This window comes from Acanthaster planci, linkage group LG04 (assembly GCF_054643075.1).
Source record: "Acanthaster planci isolate LZ-2023a linkage group LG04, COTS_SCS, whole genome shotgun sequence".
In the NCBI taxonomy this organism is placed as follows: Eukaryota; Metazoa; Echinodermata; class Asteroidea; order Valvatida; family Acanthasteridae; genus Acanthaster; species Acanthaster planci.
The window spans coordinates 1,864,397-1,887,565 of NC_141780.1; the positions used below are offsets into that span (position 1 = coordinate 1,864,397).

A 23,169-nucleotide genomic window follows, 5' to 3' on the forward strand; every position below is an offset into this window, starting at 1 on the left:
CGAACACGTATTGGCATTATTGTTGCATCCCAACTTGGAATTATTGAGTCCCTTGTCATCGTTTTATGATTTTTAAACACAACAAATTTTCAAAGTGAATTTAATTTATTACGTTAAACTTAACTTTGTAATCCACAGAATATATCAGGCGTGAATGGGGCGATTGAACCCCCAGTTCTGAAAAAAGGGGAAAAAAGGGGAACATTATCAAAAATAACTAAGGTAAGTGCATCAAAGTACCATTGCCAACAAAGTATGTAATTTTCATCGTCTGTCATCGCTTTCGCTTGTCTGCAAAATTAGACATTAAAAATTCTGGTCTCACCCCCATCAGAAAAATCCTGGATTTGCTTTCTATATACACCTATAAAGTGATGTGTGAAATTATGTCTTCCATATTTGCTTGGGCGTTAGATTTCATTTACTTGCATCTGAATATAAAATACCACTTCAGACCTTGGTGCAAAACCTGTTTACGTTATTAGGACGACCTAACAAACTATTTACATTGGCTCATTATTTTGCTTGTTAATAGTGAGATTATTTAAGGTAGTATTTAAATTTAGTTTCACGCCTTCTGTGTTCATGTTAATACTTTGCTACATGTTACAAGTCATCGTCAGTTCACCCCTGTGGTGATGCTGACGATGCTGTTGTGAGCGACAGGTTGGTGTAGGCGGTGACTATTGGGTGATGCCAGATACAATGGCCCCTCTCGAACTACAGACAGCACTACTCATTGGGTACACTGCCTGTGAAGGATTTGAAATTCATTTATTGTAGTTTTACACAAGGTCATATAATCACTGGGGGATCTCCTTGAAATATCTTTCATGTCAGAACACAGTTTGGTCTTTATACCCGCTTCAGATGCCCATTTCACAACATATCCAACTGATTTTTATCGTTAACGCTGGCTTTTGACTGGTGAAGTATAATTTAGTAATGACAAAAAGAGCAAGAAGCAAATTTTTCTTTTTATTGAAAACTGAACTGACTTTAGCAACGGGATGAGGCAAACAATTAATGGCTGTGTTTCTCGCTGTGCGAGACCATCATTAGTAACGTTCATGTTATAAACACCGCAAGTGAAAGATCAACTTTATTGCAAGAAATTCAGGCTTCACTGATGGAGCCCTGTTGATATATAACGAATTCCAGTACTCTTGCCGTCATTTTAAATGTGTTTTTTATAGCTTGTAATATTGTACGTAAGCTATGTGCACAAGCCCAACAAGCAGCCGAACATCTTTCCCAAATATTTCTTTTTAGGAGTTAGTTCCTTCGCTCCCTTCCTTCGCTTTACCGTTAAGTAGAATATTGCAACTATGAAGGTAATATAAACAGTAATATTTAAAACTGTAAGGATGGTTTTATCATTTTTACGTTAATGCTGTTGCTCGTCCGCACATACTTCAAACATGGACAATTGGATTTGCCAAAAGCTCACCACATGGAATGTTTGATAAATCGCTGTTTGTGAACAACAGTTTGTGAATAAAGAAGCTGTCTACTTCTGCTTATAAATTCCATCATTATATTCAGACCAGAAACCCTATTGTTTTGTTGAAATAATTTAGTTTGGACATTGAAAAATAAAAAGAATTGATCTTTAATTGAAGTCCGAGGCTAGAAAGTTGTAATAGAGGAACGTCAGCTCAATGCACTGTTTCATAAGCAACCACATTCTATAGGCGTGTGTGTTCCTGATGGTTGCAGTCATGGTACAAATTTGGTTTCGATAATGTAGGCCTATTGTGCTTGACATTTATTGCGCTGGATGTGGTATCTGAAATAGTCATCGATATCTTTGCAGTGAAATTCAAATTGTGACAAAATGTAACTTTCGTTTAAAATCCAATATCGATTAAAGCATATTTTCCTTCTAAATTTGACTGTCTTTGTAGGAAACGTCTGTACGGTTACAAGATTCCCAAATGGAGATAACTTTAATTGGAAAACACCATTTTGTCAGATAAAAACACATGAGCAAAATTACAAACTATTTTGTTACCATGAAAAGCTGGATCAGCGCACAAGATATCCTTCATACGAGGGAGATTTTGAAGGTTGACTGAGATGGGATTAGGACCCTTAATGCCAGGCCTCCATAGTTCTCATGCGCTAACCTCATGGGATCTGTCCAGACAACCCCCCCCCGGACAAAAGTAGGGACCTCAAGACATCTTCATTAATTTTTGTAAAACCAACATGTGTATCAGCGAATCACATCTCATTGGATATGATAATGGCTTTGTAAAAATGCAATAGAAATGGTCAAGAAATAAATGGTCACCTGTCAGTGTCATATTACATCTTAAATTAACGTGGCCTATTCTTACTTTCCTTTTCGTAGATATGCAATCTAACAGTTAAGGCATTCAAAACAATTACACATATAAACTGAGCAAATGGAAAAAAACAAACTTAAAAGATGAAACAAAATAGAATCAATGTATTTTGGCACATACTACTTCTTCACTATCCTCTACAAATCAACTAATCATAAATATCTTGAAAATAACATATTTTCAGTGGACAGAAATACATGTCAATTTTTCATCGATTATTCCATTTTCATACATGTTTCATACACTGCAATTTTGCAATGAATTCAACAATAAATCGTGACTGTGTCTCGACCATCAGAACCTTTCCCAAAAATGAAAGCACTCGCTACGATTACTCGTTTTGTCCTCATATTCCAGTTCAACTGAGAAATCACATGACCAAACGTCCTGATCTCAATGGCCAAAATGCCGGAAATGTTTATCTCATGATGAGCCCTTTGATCAAATGTTAAGGGAAAAAGCCCAAGCGAATTCTATTTCACCAAAAATGATACATTTTCTGCTTTCTGATGCATTAAGAAACAATATTGAAAACTGAAAGTGTAGGAGGGGAAGGGGCTTTAATAGCCAGCTTCTGCTTCGGTCCACTAACCTCTTTCTTTCTAGTTCGGAATTAAACATATACACAAGAATCTTAAATTAATCTTTAAATATCACATTATTTCTAATTCCACTCAATGATAACAAGCACAATGCATAAGCTCAGAGATTAATCTTCCACCAAGCCTTGAACTATGACAGTTGTAAACATTGATCTGAAAAGCTCTTTGGAAAAATAAATTTTGAGATTTTAAAGAGTGTACCTATCTTCACAATGATTTCTTTGAATGGTCATTTTAAACTTATGGTCAAAGTCTCACAAGATATGTAATCTTATTTAACCTATTTTATATAATCGTGCACAATGAAAATTTTCCACTCCATTATTCAAATCTTGAATAACTTATTCGCTACCCCATGTCATTGTTATATTTTGACCAGACCCTTATGACTCATGCGCAATTGGCTTTGAAGATCTGAAGGATTTATTTACATTGAACATTTGATTTTCTACAATTTGTACAATTATAATGTGTGGTTGACAAAAAGATGATCAATATTTAATCAACTGGGCACTTCAGCAGTTTAATACATAAACGGACGTTCATGCATATACATGCAGATGTAAGTAAACACCTTCTGTTCGCCTTCTCAAAAAATGATGTTCGCTCAAGATTTTCAACTCTTGCTCCATATGTTTCTGTTCCCCATTTTTCAAAATATTTTCTCCATATTTATAACAGAAACGTCACGTTGTGTACATTCAAGACTGAACACATTAGCGGCTTATACAACACTTCGAAGTTTCAACTCACATCAAACAACAAAAGTTAAAAGCTCGCCAACCTAAAACCAGAATTTACAGAACCAGTGCTCTTTAGGAAGTGATTTGTATATCTGGCAAAAGTTTGAGAATCCAGTTCACACATTCACAAAATACACAAATTTCACAAAAATATACTTCTTTCCTGTTCACGGCGCAAGTTATGGCCAAGTATAAACTTGTTGTTTGATTACACCATTGGCAGTGAAATCTGTTATTGTTTTAAATTTATTCAACAGCTGCCATAATTTATCAATTTCAGCATGTAATAAGTAAGGAAGGAAACATCACCACAAGGTTGCAATCATAGTAGTAACAAAGTAGACCTGAACCCGCAATTCTAAAAACGAGTTGTAGTTTGGGCAAAATGTACATAATTCAATCAAATGTACATCAAACTGACAGGCATCTTAATCACGAAATGTGTCATGTTGCACATATCATCGACCAGTATAACCACATCCACATTGATTCTTGAAATCTCTATTATCCAAAACTTACACCAGATATTTATTTTTCTTTATTCATTTATTTTCCAGTTCCTTATTAAAACTTCTTAAGTTCCAAATTCTCATAACTGACATTCTTTGCGTCTCATTGTTTGTTGTTAGTTCCCCATGAAACAAAGAATCTAAGAATCACAAAGAACCTCAAGCTCAGTTTTGTGTGACAGGTTTGTCGAAAAAGCATTATTACAGTCACAAACAATGTTTATCCCTAGCTTTATTGAGCAAGATCACACATTTCAAGATATTTGAATAAAAATTCTTGCTACAATAGGACACCTGGAATGAATACAAAATACTTCCCAATACAATGGTGCTACTTAGGGAATGAGTAGCCACCCACCTGCCCAAACTGGAGTGAAATGATGACGATGCGACTCTAAAGCAGTCTAAATATAGGAAAATGACAGTTTTGATGATTAAAGAAACAGTTCTGTGTACGATTGAAATGAGTTTCTACACCGAAAGCTGTGAAAATTCAAAGAACGTTGTTATTATGAGTTTGCCATGCAAGAATCACAACGAACCTCACGTTCAGTTCGATGTGACAGGTTTGCTGAAAAAGCATTATTACATTATTTGTTCTGCGTCACAAATCGTTTCCACTGTGAGTCTCCTATTAGTTTACCACCAGCTCAGACGCAGCTTCATTTCGCTTTTGACAATTCGATGGCCTTCCCATCCAGCCCATATTATACCGCGATCATGACCTTGTTGATATTCCCCATTAAGGCCGTACGGAGCACCAGAGGTACCATTGCATGTGTCGAGCCACCAGCCTCCCTTTAGCTCAGCTGCACAATTAGCATTGGTATCCTCATCATTGTCCATGTCGTATGTTGAGAAGCTTCGCCCGTCGAGATGAGGAGGGGCTGGATTAGAAGAGGACGCAAAAAAGGAATAAGAAAATCAGACTAAAGTTTGTCGATCCGATCTCACAAAAAGCGTGATACTGAGCAAGAATAACGAATGAAGTAAAGGGAATTGCGGTGTTGAGCATCTATGGGTGATTTCTCTCATCTTGATAAAGAACAATTGGTGAAATGAGTTCCAGGTTTTGTTTTTCAGTCGTTTCATGCGATGTTTAAGGAGCTAGGGTTCTAAGGCGAGAATGTTCAAGGGCTGACCCTCTGCAAAGACTCCCCGATGTAGCGTTATGAATCATTGTGTCCTTTAACTAATGTTTGCCAGGTTGCTGTGAAATTTCTACCCAAAGTTGTTAATCTTAAAAGGGACAACTAAAAATGGAGAAAGGGAGGCCCGACGTAAACAAGTCGTAAGTTTGTTTTCGTCATTTTGTGATGGGATGTGATGAATAAACTAGGACTGGTTTGTTTGGTGATTTTTTGACTGTTATAGTGAGAGAGATCACCAATAATGATAATGTTGCACACCCTCAAACTCGATCAGTACTGGAATTCTATAGTGTCCCCAAGTTTAACTCGTTCTCATATCATGCATTCCAGGGTTTCTTATCTAGCTTAGAATTATGCATATTCAACAGCCTAGCTGAAATGACAATTTTCTATCAATTTACTTATGCTAGAGTGTGGCGTGACTAGAATGCTCCCTTACTCCGTCGTCTTAGTGATTCCTAGGAATTTTGCGTAGTTAAAATCTACCCTCCTTGTGGCTGGGCGTGGCTGGGCGTAGTAAGGTCTCCTTTGGTTGAACTTTGTAAATGTCAATCATTCTTCGAGACAACTTTTATAAGCCTAGAACTTTTATCCACTCGGCGCTGCATTCTTTTACACGTGACAAATTATTCTGTTTTTCAACTTTTTACACACAAACCTTAAACTTTTGCCCACGACCACAGGAAAGTTACGTGACTCCTTGGGATGGAAAATGCCTGTTGGTTTAGTCCATTAACCATGCTGATATTTTATTAATCTCTAAGCTCTTTCAAAACCATACTAGGACAGAATTTCCGCAGCTCAGACTAGTCAGGGGCGGCGGATAAAAACCTTGTTCTGCGATGCCTAACCGAACGTACAGCGCAGCAGACGGATCGCTGTGCAGCTCCATATCGCTCTAATGGAGAAGTCAGTGCGTATGAATATCCAGATATATAGCCCAGCACCGCTACAACCCGACCATTGACCCAGACAGATACACCTGAGGCGTGCACCTCACTAGTTCTACCGGCTAGGCTAGCCTTGGTCCTTCTATTGAGTAAATGATACAGCGCCTCGATCAGATCACTGCGCTAGCCACGTTCTAGTTCGGACAGTATTGGGACTACAATTAATCCACTCACGTTCAATAAATTGTCAACTCTGAATGTCACTCGCCAAATAACTAAATAATAGTCAAACTCCCACCAGCCTGATATTGAGGGACTGATATGGAGGGAACGCAACAGTTATTTTTAGAACTCCGTATTCTGCCAGAGGTTGACAATTTATAGCTTTGATATTTTGGGGTTGGTCTAGGGTGGCGTGATGTTTGGATAAAGGATGGGTTTAGGGTAACAAAAGGAACAGTGTGTAATGTTCCCAAAATACCAATCATTGGTTCAAAAGAACCTCTGATATCATATCCCATAAGGAGTATTTCTGTGGTATTACGTACCCCGACGATAATGAGCACGTTTTCGTTGAGTCCAGGTGTATTTGTCGCCGCTGATGCCGAATCCCTTGGCCTGGTAGGTTTGATGCCTTTCCTGGTCATCCTCCAGGTCTATCCGTACCATCCGTACCCATCTTCCTCCCCGTCCCGAAGTCAGTTGGTGGAGTATCTCATTTCCCAGCCAGAACTCGCCCGTCAGATTGCCAAATCCGTTCCGGTACTCGGTCCAGTTGCGAGTGAAATTCACCGACCCGTCAAACCTCTTCTGAAACACCTTCAACCAGATATAGTTAGTGTTGAATGAATGACTGAAAGATTTCTTTCCGTCCAAGAATGCATTGGTATAGTAGTATGCGTGTTTGCAATTCCTTTCATACGCACGTTTTATTGCCTTTCAGTATGGGAGTTTATTGAGCGAAGATGGGGGTTTCTTTCCACTTGTCGGCGGTGTCTTGGGTCTTTTTAACCGTCCAAGGTTAAAAGACAAAAAAAGAAAAGAAAAGAGGACTGAGTGCAAACAGCAGAATGCTGTTTACCTTGTTCATAGGATTTAATCACCCTTCCCATAGCCTTATTTGCCGCTATAGGGAGTAATGCATTGCAATTGCAGAAGACTTTTAAAGACTGGTTTTCTCTTATTCGGCGAGTTTATAGTGATGTAAGATCTAGATTCAGTTTCCCCATTTTCTTCAGATTCTCACGGCATGAAATTTATTTTGAGATTTTGTACATCTGTTTACCAGTCTTTAGAAGAATTGTGACCGATCGAGTAGTATCAATCAGCTACTAATGTGATCGTTTTGGTAAGTTCTTCGTTGGCAAAAATCTTGGAACGAGTCACTTTCTTTGGATACTTACAATTCTTGTTAAACTTAAAGTTTTTTGTTTTATGTAAAATATAAACAAATACAGCATTATCAACTGAACTATTCTTAAAACTCTGGCATAATAAAAACACATAAACGTAACTTGTCCAGCTGTTTAGTTTGCAACACGTGTTTTCTCATAAGCGAGTTGTCAACTCTATATCTCTACAAAATTGTTTCGGCTCTGACATTGATTGCAAATCCTACATTTGAGGGAAAATTCAGCCTAACGATTGGGCTACCCTTCCCTAAAATGATAAGGCAAACTTACAATCCAGCCTCCGGATGCAGCATCCATATCACAGTAGACCTCCAGGCCGTCAGGGTATTTTGACGGGTAAATGGTGTACACACCACTCTGGCGGATACCACGAAAATGTAAATTACGACAACCTGAGAAAAAGACGTTATGTATTATAATACATGAAAATGGGTGCACATTCGCGATAGCAAGCACCGTAGACCGTTACACCCAACACTCTGGGATCTAATGACGTGACCGGGCAAGCTCCAATTCACTGTAATGTGAAATAAGAAAATATAAGCTTTGGTCTTACCTTTAGGTCTTTTCTGGCAATGTTTACCTCTGAAACCGGGTGCGCATTGGCAGTATTGGCGAGACTGGTGACCTTGCCGTTGATAGCATGTTCCTCCGTTTTGACAAGGGTCAGAACTGCAAGGATCTGGACAAAATCAGACAGGAAGTAAACATTTGAATTACTTCTTTGTTGGAAGGAAATTAGAGGTCTGAGACCAAAACAAATCTTCCAGTATTGAACCAACCACAAAATATCAAACTCTGACAAGAACGTATACGATTGAATGATTTCGGATATCCATCATCGCAAAATCATGTATGGGGCCAGTAGGCTTACACTGGCAAAAACCATTTTTGTACGTCAATCTACCATACTCAAGATTATCAGCATTTTTCCATACAGCCTTTTTTTAACACACAGTGGCTAAAATTAACCAAATCAAAAATTGTGAAGACTTTGTCATTGAAAAAATACACGTCAGGCAACCGCTGAGAAAGTTTACTGCATTTAAACTGTACTTACATTTGGAGGCAAAACGTCGAAAAAGCTGTTTAACGTTTGTGCCAATTCAGAACAGACTCAATCTATCCTTGATAATGTTATGGCATAGCCAGCGACGTAAATATGTGCCAGATATTGGGGGTGGGGGTGCCTTGCCTGGCCATGGAAATTTGAAAAGCGCTAAGGGATGCTGACGCCACATGACGTTAAATAGGGGGCGGTGTTCATGATACAGGTGTATTACATTCATGCAGAAGTTTACATCAGAACGGCTTTGCATGGCTTTTATTATTGTTCTCCCTTTCTGAGTAATAATGAATACATTTTGGTTCGTTGGGATGTCTAAACAATTGTTCACAATCTGAGGAAATTCAACAGCTGACCCCAATTAAAAAGCTGGAGGATGCATACCTCCATTCCCCGCGGATTTACACCGATGGGCATCACCAGTGAAATTCGTTCACTCGACTGGTAATACATAAAACGTAGAAATTGATTGAAGAAACTTTCTGCACGGACTGCAAACTTGTACAATTTATGTGGGCACAACCGCCATGTGTAAATAAAGCTACAATATCATCATTGAGAACACCAGCGAAGCATTTCAAAATGCCGTATATGACGTTGAATGTTGCGTAACCATCTGAACATAGCAGCAATGTGTTAAATCACTGTCGTAACCAAAGGCGTTTCACAAAGGCCACCGTGTAAACCAAATGTACAATTACAACCAAAAAAGGCAAGACTGGCCAAGCTTTGCTTCAGAGGAATATGAATGTTGAAATTGAGTTTGAAATTATAAGCTTTGGTCTTACCGCCATATTTGTCCTCGCACCGTCTACCAAGGAAACCAGGTGCACATTCACAGTAGAAAGAACTATCAGATTCAAGGCAGGTTCCTCCGTTTTCACAAGGTTCGGAATTGCAAGAACCTTGACAAGAATCAAACAGGAACGAAACAGTCAAGTTGTTGTTCCGAAGGAATTAAGAAAAGGGGGCTTTCCGTAGCATGGTAGTAGACCCCCCCTCCCAATTCGGTCGTCGGTATAACATCACAGCAAGAAATGGGATCCAAAACAATTAAGTATAGCTTTTCGTGATGTTCACCAATGAAAACGGGAATGAAATCAGAAATGAAAGAGTCGCCGAATGATGCAACTCCCCCCTCCCAATTTCAACAAAGGTTGAAAGAACCGATGGTATCTTGACAAATAATAAATATGTAATGGATCAGTCCTTGATTAATGGAATATGAAGACAAACACAGAGTAAAATCAGTAACTAAACACGACAATTTCCCTCCTCTCGTCCATCTTTTTTTCTTACCAGCTTCCACTAGGAAAACATTTCTTTCATTGACAACGAAGTCATGTTAGAAAGATAAAAATAAAGTTTGATAATCATCTAAAAAATTTCTAGAGACAAAACCTCAAAATATCCATTGGCCCCTTTTTCTAGCTCCGGTCGGATTGGGTTTGTTCAAAATGGCAACTGCATCACTACCCGTGTAGCTCGTTCATGTAGATGCACAGGGACGGATATGCTACGATTATTCACAATCAGGAAGAAAGTAAAGGCCATTCCTTCAGAAAGTAATCCCTTTTCTTCCTGTGACATATTGAAAGAAGCATTTGGCACAGACTAGATGCCCGATCACAAATATCGTGAAGCCTTCAACAAAGTGTCAGCAGTGTATCCAAACTGACGTTGATAGGCCTAATCGGAGGTGGGGTACTTGCAGTGTAATCTGCCTGGAAGTGGCAGAAATATTGAACAACTTGAGACAACGGCTCGACAAAGACATTGCTAATCTCAGATAAAGTTTTGAAATGACATGACGTGTATCATGAAGTACATGCACATTCATACTGCTTGTGATGTACCACGGCATATGCCTCATTCCCACATGACTCCGACAGAGTGAGGGTACAATAGTACAACCGAGATTTAGTGTCAAAATAATGTGAGACTTAAAATGTTACATTTCAGCCGATGGTCTCCGTACAGGTGTTTAAGTAAGTGAAAGTTTTGAACATTGCTAAGACTTCATCAGTCAGGCGCGATGTGTGTCATTTCAGTTTCCGATCGGAGTGTCTTAATACATGTTTTTATTCGGAATTTTTATCGGTCTCTTGTTGTGGGTAGCCCTGATGAGCCCTGTTGAAGTTTTGATTTGTAAGAAAACAATAGCACGTTGATACAAGTCCTGTAATACCTTCAGTGCTGGTTTCTATTTTCGTGTTTGATGCATGCGTCATAGAGGATCCAACTGATGTGTACTACGTACCACAAACACAGTGGCAACACCTCCGGTGATACAAAATTAGAAGCAGGCACATGCATTTTGTAACCAGTTTTCAGCAATGTTTACTTCGCACAGAAATTGTCCAATTGCATGAAATCAGAGATCTTACCAAATTGACAGAGTTCACCGCTAAAACCAGGTGTACAATCACATCGGAAATAGTTGGCAGTATTGATGCATCTCCCTCTGTTTTCACAGGGATTGGGACTACAGTCATCTTAAACACAATTAATAAAAAAAAGACGAATGGATTACATCTCGGTCGTACAAGCCAAATTATCGAATACCACACTTGAAACCAGTGAGACTATGCATAAATTAACCCCAATACTCGAGAGCGGAAATACATCGCCGATTTTGAATGAGTATTGAACTTGTAAGAGAACAATCCTTGACAACGAAATTGCCGGTGCAGGAAGCAGAATTCATTCAATAATAATCTACAAATGAAACTTGCTAGTAGTATGCAGTGGTAGGTTAGAATAATTTCGTCTTCACAGCCACGTCGCATAGCCCTGTTCATACGCGAATGTCCAACTACGTATATGTTGGATAACCTGCATAAACCAATTGCTCACACTTTTTGCTGTTTAATTAATAAACTATATTTGCCTGCCATACTGCGTTTGGTAATCCGATTGAGAAGGGTTATTTTTTACCTGCGTCCTTTAGTTCATTTGGATCCGTCTCTATAATTGTCAATATATAGTTCGCTGTAGCATATGCAAATGCATCAAGTATATGCACCACGTCAGCCATTTACTACTGTGTTGACGATGCACCAGTAGTGCCCTAAAGTATTAACAGCGTATAACTTTACGTAACACCATTGATATTATTGATAGGTCCCGTTACTTTCACCATTTCATTCTACAGTTTTGCTGGTCCTTTCAGCAATTTCATTATTCACTATGCTAATATCGATTTTCAATTCGCCAATTGCATTAGTCATATTATCTCTTCACCGTTCTACCGGTAATTTCATCATTTAATCTGGCAATTTCACCTTATATGAAACCTTTTGTGAAAAATGTTCTTTCTTTCGTCAAAAACGAGATTTGATTTTTTCCGTTTGTATCAAGTATTCAATTTCAGGCGTTGGCGTAGTTATTTGATTTTACGCATCATTTTTCTTGGCTAACTCGTGAAGTATGTTGCTCGTGGATGTGATTTCTGAGCGTTGGTTTGTGCTTTACAGCAACATAAATCAACAATTTTACCGAAAGACGTTTCAGAGAGATCACCAATCAAAATGTATGTACAGTTACGATGAAAGGACTTGGAGGAATCGGTACAGCAACCTCCGTTTTGACACGACTTAAAACGGTAGAAGTATTAACAATATTCAACAGAAAAGTAAACGATGGGATCACCTCTCAGTCTAATGAAAATTAGAGATTTAAGACTCTCCACCATCGAAAATGACGCGTGGGGCTAGTGAGCATGTACATTGTAACTACAAATTACGCGTGAAGAGTACCGTAGTAATATACAATTCATTTCAGTAGGCGATAGGCACGAGGGTATCAGTTGATGAAATCCCAAAATATATTCCAAAGTTTCCCCGATTCAGTCTTTTTAAAAATTTTGCATATAATTTCTGTGGTTCACATTTCAACAGCTCAAAAGCTAAACAGCAAATCGATAGTGCAGACATGAAGAAAAATCACATGAAATAAATTATTACTCCGTTAAGTTTTACTCATATTTAGACAAAAAGTAACTAAGTTTATAGTGATTACCATTTGGCAAGAAGCGACGCAGCTTCATTTCAGTTCTTCCAGCTACTTCAAAGTCAGCCCAGTCATCAGCTAATCTAATACCGCGGTAATCGCTGTCTGTGGAATCCTCATGAAGCAAATATTCACCGTTCAGATTGCTCCAAGAATTCTGCAGAGACTCACACTGGTCAAACCACCAACCTCCTCTCGTCAGAGCAGCACAGTTGAGATGGTCCTCACCGTCGTTGTCTTTATCGTAAGTCGAAAACGGGTGTGATGTCTGACTTGATGGCAAGGGGGAATTGCCTACAAAGATGAACAATCAGGCAAACATGCAAGAGCTTGATTGGCACAAGCAGATCAAAAAGATTGCGATGCTGAAACAAGGGTTCCCTCTGAAATACTTTCTAAGTAATACATCTCATTCTTTACTTATGTAAAAAGTAAATTAATTTCCAATCCTACAACCACAACAACGAAAACTTCCGGCTTCCACTTGAGAAACAGTATTTAACAATATTATAAAACATCTTAAACTGGTTTCAGTTTCAGGTCCATATCTTGCCGTTGTTTCCACTACCTTTTAGCCATTTGTATATAATTTTAAGGTTAGCTGCAATACCAACCTTCATAATGCACCTTTGTGTCTCAGTTAATTATTCTCAACTTTTGTTTACCATTTGAAAGGTTTTACTGGGGTTTTTTGGCTTTGGTGCTTATAAGGATTTCCATATTTATGACTAAAACCGTGATCATTTTTTAAGATTTCATTTTTCATCCAGTTATCAAAAAGGAGCGGGGTTTATCGGGATGATGGTAAAGAGGTTCTTTCTTTTTGAAATTCTTCCCTTTACCAAGCTTCCCCAATACATGGTTTATCGTTTTTTGTACGTTCAGAACACATTTAAATATGTGCCATATGATTGTAGCTTTTAATTTAAACGGCAAAATGTTACATATCTACCATAGACAAACACTCCACATTGACATACGCAGTTCACACCAATGCAAAGGGTATTCGATTTACTTTTCAAAACAGGTCTTCCCTCAACCATTTGATTCTACTAGAAATATGCTTGCTTTCTAGTTTTGTCTCTCTCGCTCTCTTGCCCCTGCCTGTGATAGTGCGTGATAGTGAATCATGGGTGATTTATCGTACCTACTAATCCTTCCAAGTTCACGCTGTAATTGTAGCCTACGACACGGAATGGCCACCAGTAGCTGGTTTCTGGTGTAAAGTAAGACGGGTCTTCATACGCCAGATTAATCTGTAGTAACCATTCATATTCCGATGTTAGCTGACGAAGTTTCTCGTTTCCCAACCAGAACTCGCCCGTCAGATTGCCGAATCCATCCCGGTACTCGGTCCAGTTGCGAGTGAAATTCACCAACCCATCAAACCGCTTCTGAAAAACCTATAATAAACAACCTTAGTTTATATTGAATGGTTTCCAATATAATTTTGTCCTCTTCTGTTCGTAAACATCTTTATTATGCGTACCCAAAGGAGTAAAACACTTACCGTGGTTTAATTTCCTTCCTTCTTGTACATCCTTTCAACAGGTGCGTATGTAAGGAAGATGGGGGCATATCCCATTCCTGACATCTTTAGGTCTTGCGATAAAATTGAACGTTTCAGCTTATTTTCTTAACTGCATGTCCAACAACCATGCGCAATATACAGCTAGCAGAAAAGTCCTCGATTTACAAATGGCGCTAAAACTGTGGAAGTATAATTTTCCTTTAAGTCAAAGACTTATGGTACATTAAATGTACAAGATGTAAGCCTTTGTCATGGACGTGGCCGCCAGTGCCGTGTTTTGGTAAAGCCCTCCGACCCTTCCACTTTCTCAGATTTCCACCCCGGGACGGTTTTAAGATATTTGTCACCTCTGTGCTCTTATTCGTTAACATATCCCACCACTGACTTTCGGAAGACTCGTAAAGACCTCTTTTCTTTTCTTTCTTTTGACAACTTTAACGTTTTGTAGCACCAGGACTTAGTCCAGTCGATCTCATCAAAAACACGAAGGAAGAATTGTTGAATCAACGTTCTGAAAATTGGGCTGGAATGTTATGTATTTAACACAGACTTACAATCCAGCCTCCAGATGTATTATCCATATCACAGTAGACCTCCAAACCGTTAGGGTAATTCCTTGGGTAGATGGTATAGACACCGCCCTCACGGACACCAGACGAAAACAAGGCTTCACAGTCTGAAGAAAGAAATATTGTATGCATGCACAAGTATGTTATTATTGTATGTCAAAAGATTGGTGGAGGAAATAACACTTTTATACCAAAAGCTCACAAAACTTGTCGAAGTTTGGTCTAAAATAAGGTCACGTTTATTCATCATTCATTTTGCTTATTTTTTGTTACAAAAACAAGCATTAAACGCCATATGATGGTCCTTGTCTGACTTTTCCGATGTCCCACCTCTTCAGTTTCACACTATATTTTTCCTTAGTACGTGTATGCACGAGAGTTATGATTCTCGTGTCCTCGTGCCATGTAGTTTCACTGCAAGGAAAACCTAACTGCAAGTTAAGTGTGCTCTAGTCGGTATGACAGTCTCTTAAGGTGGAAGCTAAGAGGCATGACCAGTAATGATAATCGTTATTTAAATTACCACTAATAGGTCATTAGGGAGACATTCCCATAAGAACGTGCACAATTTTTTCCAACTTTACTGTCCCATAATTCAATATTTCCTAATCTGATCTGAACAAAACTTTGTATGCTTTCATTTTAGACCCTAATCTATCATCTCGCAAAATTTGAACCAAAAAAAATTCGGCCTCCTTCTGGTAGTTAGGGAGACACTGAAATTTCTCCCTAAAAGCCAATGTCTACCTAATGCTGAAAAATTTAACGCAAAATGTCTCCCAAATGACCTATTTGTAAATATTAGGGACACTTTGGAGCAACTACATAATGGGACAAAACAGGACTAGGGAAGCTTTACTTCAGCATCATATTATTCAATTACCCAATGGTTTGTCCTCGCAACTTGTACCGTAGAAACCAGGTTCACATTGACACTGGAAAGAGCCGCCAGATGGACTGCATGTTCCTCCGTTTTGACAAGGGTTAGGACTGCAAGGATCTTGACACAATCAGACAGGAAGTTAATTCTTAGTTTACATTCAAATTACTTCTCAGTTTTGAATGAAATAAACTGACTGAGACTACGAGCCAACAGTCACACCAATCTCGAAAGTCGGAACACGTAACAGCACACCATAAATGCGTCTTGATACAGATCAACAAGAGAGTGAAAAATGATTGCAGGCTTTAATGAGACCATAGGTCGGTTCATAAACAAGCAAAAGGGGGGTGAATTTGACGTTACGACAAATGTGTACATTTCGCTGGAGTGGAATTTTTTTTCAATTTACTCTTATTTAGAAACATTATTTCAAATTACAAAAAATCTTCATGCAATCAATCTCTGTTTTTGCCTATTTAAAAACTCCTCTTGCAGACTATAAAATTATTGTAGAAAGCCAAACGAAGAAAACAACGGAATGTATCAGTGGGGAGCTTTAATGCATGATATTTTGTTTTATTTGAAAATCTAGCTGAGTACGGATCTGTACGTCAGTTTCTTTCACGACGGTTGGAGTTTTATCTGATGAGTTTAAACAATTGAAAGAAGAATAACATGTCAATTTTAGTGTAGGTGGTGTAGCCTATCTAAAATGATGTTGATGAAAGGAGGGTGGAAAGTGAAATAAAAACAGTTGAAGGTGCCAGTTTCATATAGATGATAAACACGGTTGGGGATATAATATTGCTTAGCATATGAGTTTACCTGGAGTAAAACAGGTTAGCAACCACAACAATAATGATATGTCAGGTGTCTTGCTTATAATTGTTGAGCATTGGTTTCTATTTGCAACATGAAAGCTAGAATCTTACCACGGAACGTTTTAAAATTTACAACTTCCACTGCTGAAATATATTCACAATAAAATAGTAATATTCTAACAGTAGTCTAAACAGTCTAGAAATTAACTATAACCATTTTGAAACCTACAGATAGCGATAAAGGTTATATTAAATCAGAGCAAACACAATGGTGTAACACGAAATCGAAAGTGAAACTAATGATTTTAATTAAACTATTGATAAGCCTAGATAGTGTTTAGTGCATGATCACAGGACACGAAATGTTCAACTTCTAAGCGTGTTTACAAAGGGATAGGCCTCATAAAACTGTGACTAAGTATTCAAAATACAAAAATAGACACGTTCTTCTATCAATGGTATGTACTCCACCCTTAAATAACATGGCGACAGAATTTCTATCACAAACAATGTTAAATCGACTATGCGTATACAAACCATGACAGTCAAAGTAGTGATGAATCTCCTCTTGGTCGCTGGTAAAGATTGGAGTATCAGTGTAGAACGGTTCCCGTGATCTCTGGAGCGGCTTGGTGTACAAGGGACCCGGCCAGATGCTGGTACACCGACAGTAATCGCTCTTACTCCCAGGCAAGACCCAGCGAAGACGACCATTCTGGCTGGGGTCGGGCTCTTGGCTAAAGTAACACACTTTCTCAGCTAACACCGCGCCCAACAGGGTCACTTGCACAGGAAAAAAAACACACTAGATGAAGCCTACCCATCAAAGGTTGCCCTGAGTTCCCTGTGTCCCGCTGCATAATCTGATGACTTCTACATTAAAGCTATCAGATTTTTTAAGGCTGAGACTCAACCCAAGAACCACAAAACGCAAAAAAAGGTAAACTTCATTTGCAACACTAGCATCCTTGGGTATGCACATCTCCATTTGACGACATTTCGTCACTTGTAATGACGTATTTTTTTTCCTTTTACGACATGTCACATCTGGCTCTATCGCAGCCTTTCCTGCTCTACAAGATGACGAAAAAGATTTACATACACCACGGACTGCTATATGACAGCTGCGAAGACATTGCAGGAGATAATCAGTTACCACACTCAAATTTCATTATTTTCTTTAGAACAACCTGGAAAAGATTGGCCAAGCTAAAGCGTTTGAAAACATAAGATTACACCTAACTAGAGTTCATGCATTGCAACGGAGTATTTATCTGCAGTCTCCAGTGGCGTTGCTACATATGAAACACAAAACATTATGAAATAGTAAGGCAAAACGAAATACACATGTGGGTAATTGAGTTTTGCCTTTCTCTGGTCAGGCCCACAAACACAAAGATGCCTTTTTTCAGACTGATACAATAGTCCATGTTTTACACAATATTGATGTCAACTACATTAACAATGAGTAGCCCCAGACGGCACAAAGGCTTCGCCTACAATTTCCACGTCTGGGCTTTTTATGATTGTAACATCCGTCAAACAGAAATTGTCAGTATTCTACGGATTTCCGACGAAACACGTACAAAGAAGCATCAAGATTGAACGTCAAAAAGGAATCAAAATGACCATAAAGAGGAAATCACAGAAACACAGTATCCTCAACGTTAATTTTTACAATTTTACATTGCAAATGCAGAGGCATGCGACCAATTGGCTTTCGGTTTATAACTGCCAACCAAGGTGTCCGCGGTCCAATACCGCGTTGGGGCAAATCTTGTGATATGGGCGAGTCACTTCGATAAATTCTGAAAGTGTCCAATCGAAAGAAAACTTTTGCCCTATTAAAGCACAAGAAATACTGGAGCTAAATAAGTCTTTGGAAAATGAGACAGTTTAAGCAAAAATGTTGAGGTAAACCTCCCAAGGCCTAGGGCTTATGAGACACCCTGACAAAAAGAAAAGCACATATATTAAGAGACATTTGATCAGTCAGTCGTATTGACATAAATCTATATTTGCCAAGCAAATCGAAAGAACAAATAACTCTGATGGACAAGCCATGCAATGTCTTGTCTATCTATAATGTCTTTTATAAAAATCCGAGCTCTGTATAGATATATGTATTCGAGTGGCATACAGATATACATAAGGAAAAGCAAAAGACTCATGCGGTAATCATGACGGCAATAACTTAAATCCAGTTACAGCAACTTGTTGGAGCAAATAAATACAGTAACCAAAAATAAAAATCTAATTTTTTACACACAGTCAATATGATTGATATAAAAGGTAAAGAAATCGAAATCCTTGTACAGAGAAATATTTGCTACAACTAGCAAAATGACTGATGCGCGACTGGAGGTAAGGGATACTGATTACATGCAGTTAGAAGCAAGCTCACAGATGATGATTATGCTGGATTGTTATTTTCCTGACGTTTCTATGCTTACTTTTTAGTTTTTTGAGAAAGCGCAAAATCGAAAGCAACATTTTCCCTTTTCCCTATTTGTCAGCTCAGCCAACTGCCAGTAACATACAGCAACAAGTGTCAGTTTTAGAAAAATGCTGTGATGACATCAGATGCTGGATGGCGATTAATTTTTTTAAGCTAAACGATGATAAAAAAGATCCTCTTATCATTGGATCGCATATTTCGTTGAGCAGAATTCCTAGGACTGTCGTGAATATTGGTAATCGCAATATTACCGCAGTCTCTGAAGTCAGGAGTCTGGGTGTGATTTTTGACAACAAAATGAATATGCAATCCCACATCAAGAATGTCTCTCGCACTGTAATGTATCACCTGTACAATATAAGCAAAATTAAACGATTTTGGGTCAATCAGCCACGGAGCAGATTATTCATGCACTTGTTACGTCTGGCATTGACTATTGTAACTCTGTTTTAATTGGTCAATCGGCGTCAGCCCTTGCTCCTTTGCAGAGAGTCCAGCAAGACTACTCACTAATGGCAAGAAATTTGACCACGCTACTCCTGCGCTGATACAATTTCATTGGTTGCCAGTAAAATACAGGGTAATTGTTAAAGTGTGTCAACTGATATTTAAATGTCTTCACGACAGTACTCCAAGTTATTTTGATTTGCTTGATGTTAGGATTCCCAGACGAAGCCCCCGTTCCGCGTTGGACTCGTCTAGGCTTACTCTCCCCAAAACTAAGCTGTCTTCTGCTGGCGAGAGGATGTTTTCTGTGGCTGGTCCCCGTCTCTGGAACCATCTTAAAATTCAACTTAGAGAGTCTAGGAATGTGGAGAGTTTTAAGACCGGGCTGAAGACGCACTTTTTTAAACAAGCATTTTTAGTTTCTTAGTATTGATTTTAACAAAGGTACATGTAGGCTTTATTTATTTCTTATTTATTTATTCATTCATCTGGTTATGTATTTCTTTATTTATACTTATACTGATGTACAGCGCCTGGGAGCAGCTTGATGGATTGGGCGCTTTATAAATGTCAATTGTTATTATTACTTTATCGAGCTCGATAGCAGGAAGTGAAAAGTCAGGAGCTAGAAATTCAAAACTGCCTAGTTCACAGTGATTGATAAAACAACTACGTATCCGTGGTAATTAAAGTGTAAAAACTGCTGATAATGTCTTTGACCATGCTTGCTCAGTGTTAGTGACACTTGACAAAAAAAGACTAGTTGCTTTGATTTGGATTAACCTATTTGACTGGGAGAGATGTACACAGACATTGAATTTCTGTTAATAAAAGACCAAAACCCTATGGTTGATTGATATATACTATTATAGTTTATTACTCTTCTTAACTGTCGCCTAGTTGTTAATACAGTATCAAAGTAAATTGTATGGGATGACTCCAGAAACCAAGGAAGATACAGGAGTGTCACGTGTGCTAGTAATCAAACATGACATCTATCCTCCCGTCATTTTAACTAAACTGCAAAGTACTACTTGTTTTGAAGTATTTCCCACTAAAATATTGCGCAAAAATGCTCTGAATTTATTAGATTATTCCATGAATACGACCTTAAACAGTTTTCCCTATGTCTAAAAGAAGTTAACTTAAAAAAGAAAGAAATTACAAAAAAATTGGCGTTTTGGCGTGTATGATCAGCGGTTGTGTTAAAAATTCAGCGAGACAGAATGGCGTCCAAGCCACCAAAATGTTTTAATAAAACATGCTCATTGCAGTGTGTGGTCGGCAGTCTGCTTTGAACGAATTTTTTCTAATTCCCCATTTTCTGGATGTTAATTATCCGGGTATTAATATATCATACTACACAGAATGAACCCCTTCATCAAGTATTCAGAACTAGAAAACCTCCTTGTCTTTCGATGGCTCAGTCCATTTGATGGATTGAACACTTCTGGAATTATTATATTTTAATGCTGATGGTTCATGCTTCACTGTTCATTTTATGCCAGTAAGCGTGCAACCTCCAGTTTATATCAGGTACGTCTAGACGAAGAAAAATGATTAATTACAGAATAGTCTTGATTCTGGTTTTGCCTTGTTACCATGGCGAGGGGGGTCGTCTTTTTAAACATTCAAAATGGGGTAGAAAGATTAATATTAAGAGGAAATAAGTAATTTGTAACTCCTGAATTTGATCTCGGTAATTGGACAAGCCTTAGATTTCTTTGTTTAGACTTAACGAACAGGTGGCAGAAATTTATAACATGAGGAAGCACTACAACCGTCAGACTAAACAGCCTGGACAAAAGTGATCAATCATGTTCATCATGATTTCTACTTTAAAATTTCCCGTGGACCTCGAGAGTTTTCCCTTTGAAAAAGAAAAGAATAGCCAAGAAACCGAAATGCAGGGCGTAAAAACATGGCTTGGAAAAGATGGTTATAGGAAATCAACTGTTTTCCCGTTCTTTGAGATTTCGTTGATTTCAGAGAAAAAATCTAGTAAATATTTGTAGCACCTGTCTTTGCTTTGGAATTCCATATCTGCCGTCGTGCGTCGCCCGTCGTGCGTCGCCCATGTTTTTTTTTTGTCACGATTGCGCAGTGGTATGTTTAACTTTGACCCTTGATCGTTTCACATGTACATGTCCTTGTTCGATCGATCCACCATGCCTGACTCTCATTTTAGCAATAGAACTAGAAGATGTACATGTATTCGTTTTTGCAGTTGCGCCAAACTCCAATTGAAAGAAGAAATAATATCCTGACATCGGTTAAGTAACGTGTATATGAAGTAATACCATTTTTTGTTACATAAATAAACAAAATGGACTTTTGTTAGGGTAGATTGTTTTTCTCGATAACTTAGTTACTCTAGACGTAACTTTACTCGTTAACAGCCAGACTTTAGGCCTATAGCCTATGTAATATTTCTGTCTGTCCCTGCACGATATCCCACAGAACGGAATGTAAATAATAGATTATTTACAATATTTGATTCCTTAAATAAGAGACGAACTGATTCAACATTATTTTGAGGGCGGGTATACCTATGATGAAATCTGCTGTATACTCCAAATTAGACCATTAGATACTCAACCATCAATGCAATATTGGAGGAAAATTTGGAAGGTTGAAAAAAATACGAACTTACCAAGGGTGACAGCAACAAGTGAGCCCAAAGCTAGAGGTCGCATTCTGGTGAGGGTAGACTCATCACCTTGCAGATACAACATACAACTTTTGCTGAGTCCCCCTCTCTCAGTTTCCAGAAAATCCAAAGCGATTAAAGCAACAGGTATAGGCCTAAATTAGAACCACTCCCTGTTAATAGCCCACTTCGAATCACTAACGATGTGGGAAAGTAATACACCTCTCGCAGGTTTGCCAGATAGATGGCTTTCGTGGATATCAATTACGGCTCCTGCGTAGGCAAACTTCCATGCACCACAGTACTAGTGGGATTGTTCTTTTTTACGCAAACAGCCTGTGCAGGCAGTCACGTGACTAGTCTGGTGGACAGCGGCCAGTACCTTTCCGATGGATTTCGTGCATACTTAGAGAGGCTAACACATCTCGTCCCTCGACTTGTTTTCATAGGTATAACTTCGCATCGGTGGCCATGTGCAATCGGTCTTAGAAGCGGCTAATAAGCATTAATGCACCGGTACAAGTGAACGAAAAAGCTGTAGTCTCCAGCCTACGGCTTTCCATAGAGCGCATTTCTTTCAGCCGCAGTGTGGCAGTCATCACTTTCACATGCGACGAATGGGCGTGTCCGTATTTGTCTGCGTGTACCTCGTCGTTGCACAAAAAGCCGTTTATCCACGTGCTTTTAGTTGGATCCGTACAATGTCATGCATTTGTTTTCCTAGTTCACTGAAAGAAATTAACACCCAGCTGCATAAGCTTCAGGTTTTATTCAACGTACGAGCGCATGTACAGGCTTAGCTTTTCTGTCAACACCGTAAAAAGTAAAAAGCCAGCGCTGAAATAATTGTGTTCTTTTGTCGATATTCCTGGATGTTACTGCATTATAAATGGAATCGGCTATGAAGATAATTCCGGTGACTATAGATACTCTGTCACTGGTGATTTATGTGGACGCGGCGGCATACTGGCATTTTGATAACCACTGAGCCACTGTTCCGTGACATTCGCTCTGCTCCAAACGTTACACCTAAACACCTAACCTTGTTTTTGTTTAAATTCGTCAGAAATGCACA

The 23,169-nt window shown here is 38.6% G+C and overlaps 1 protein-coding gene across 3 annotated transcripts in view; it reads right to left on the bottom strand.

The window, feature by feature from the left end:
• The window catches only part of LOC110982083 (uncharacterized), a 35,682-nt gene extending 12,739 nt beyond the window's left edge, over window positions 1-22,943 (bottom strand). The window contains exons 1-12 of one of the 3 annotated variants that reach the window (XM_087135295.1): window positions 22,098-22,941; window positions 17,077-17,322; window positions 15,719-15,835; window positions 14,821-14,942; window positions 13,883-14,138; window positions 12,745-13,029; window positions 11,112-11,219; window positions 9,513-9,629; window positions 8,215-8,340; window positions 7,929-8,050; window positions 6,795-7,065; window positions 1,918-5,092 (exon numbers count right to left, since the gene is read on the bottom strand). In XM_087135295.1, the coding sequence (XP_086991421.1) occupies window positions 4,845-5,092; window positions 6,795-7,065; window positions 7,929-8,050; window positions 8,215-8,340; window positions 9,513-9,629; window positions 11,112-11,219; window positions 12,745-13,029; window positions 13,883-14,138; window positions 14,821-14,942; window positions 15,719-15,835; window positions 17,077-17,322; window positions 22,098-22,179 (2,100 nt within the window). In that variant the 5' untranslated portion in view covers window positions 22,180-22,941 and the 3' untranslated portion in view covers window positions 1,918-4,844. Of the gene's footprint in view, window positions 1-1,917; window positions 5,093-6,794; window positions 7,066-7,928; window positions 8,051-8,214; window positions 8,341-9,512; window positions 9,630-11,111; window positions 11,220-12,744; window positions 13,030-13,882; window positions 14,139-14,820; window positions 14,943-15,718; window positions 15,836-17,076; window positions 17,323-22,097 lie in introns of those variants that run through there. The other 2 variants (XM_087135297.1, XM_087135296.1) reach the window with 2 other exon arrangements.
• Window positions 22,944-23,169: the final 226 nt, after the last annotated feature.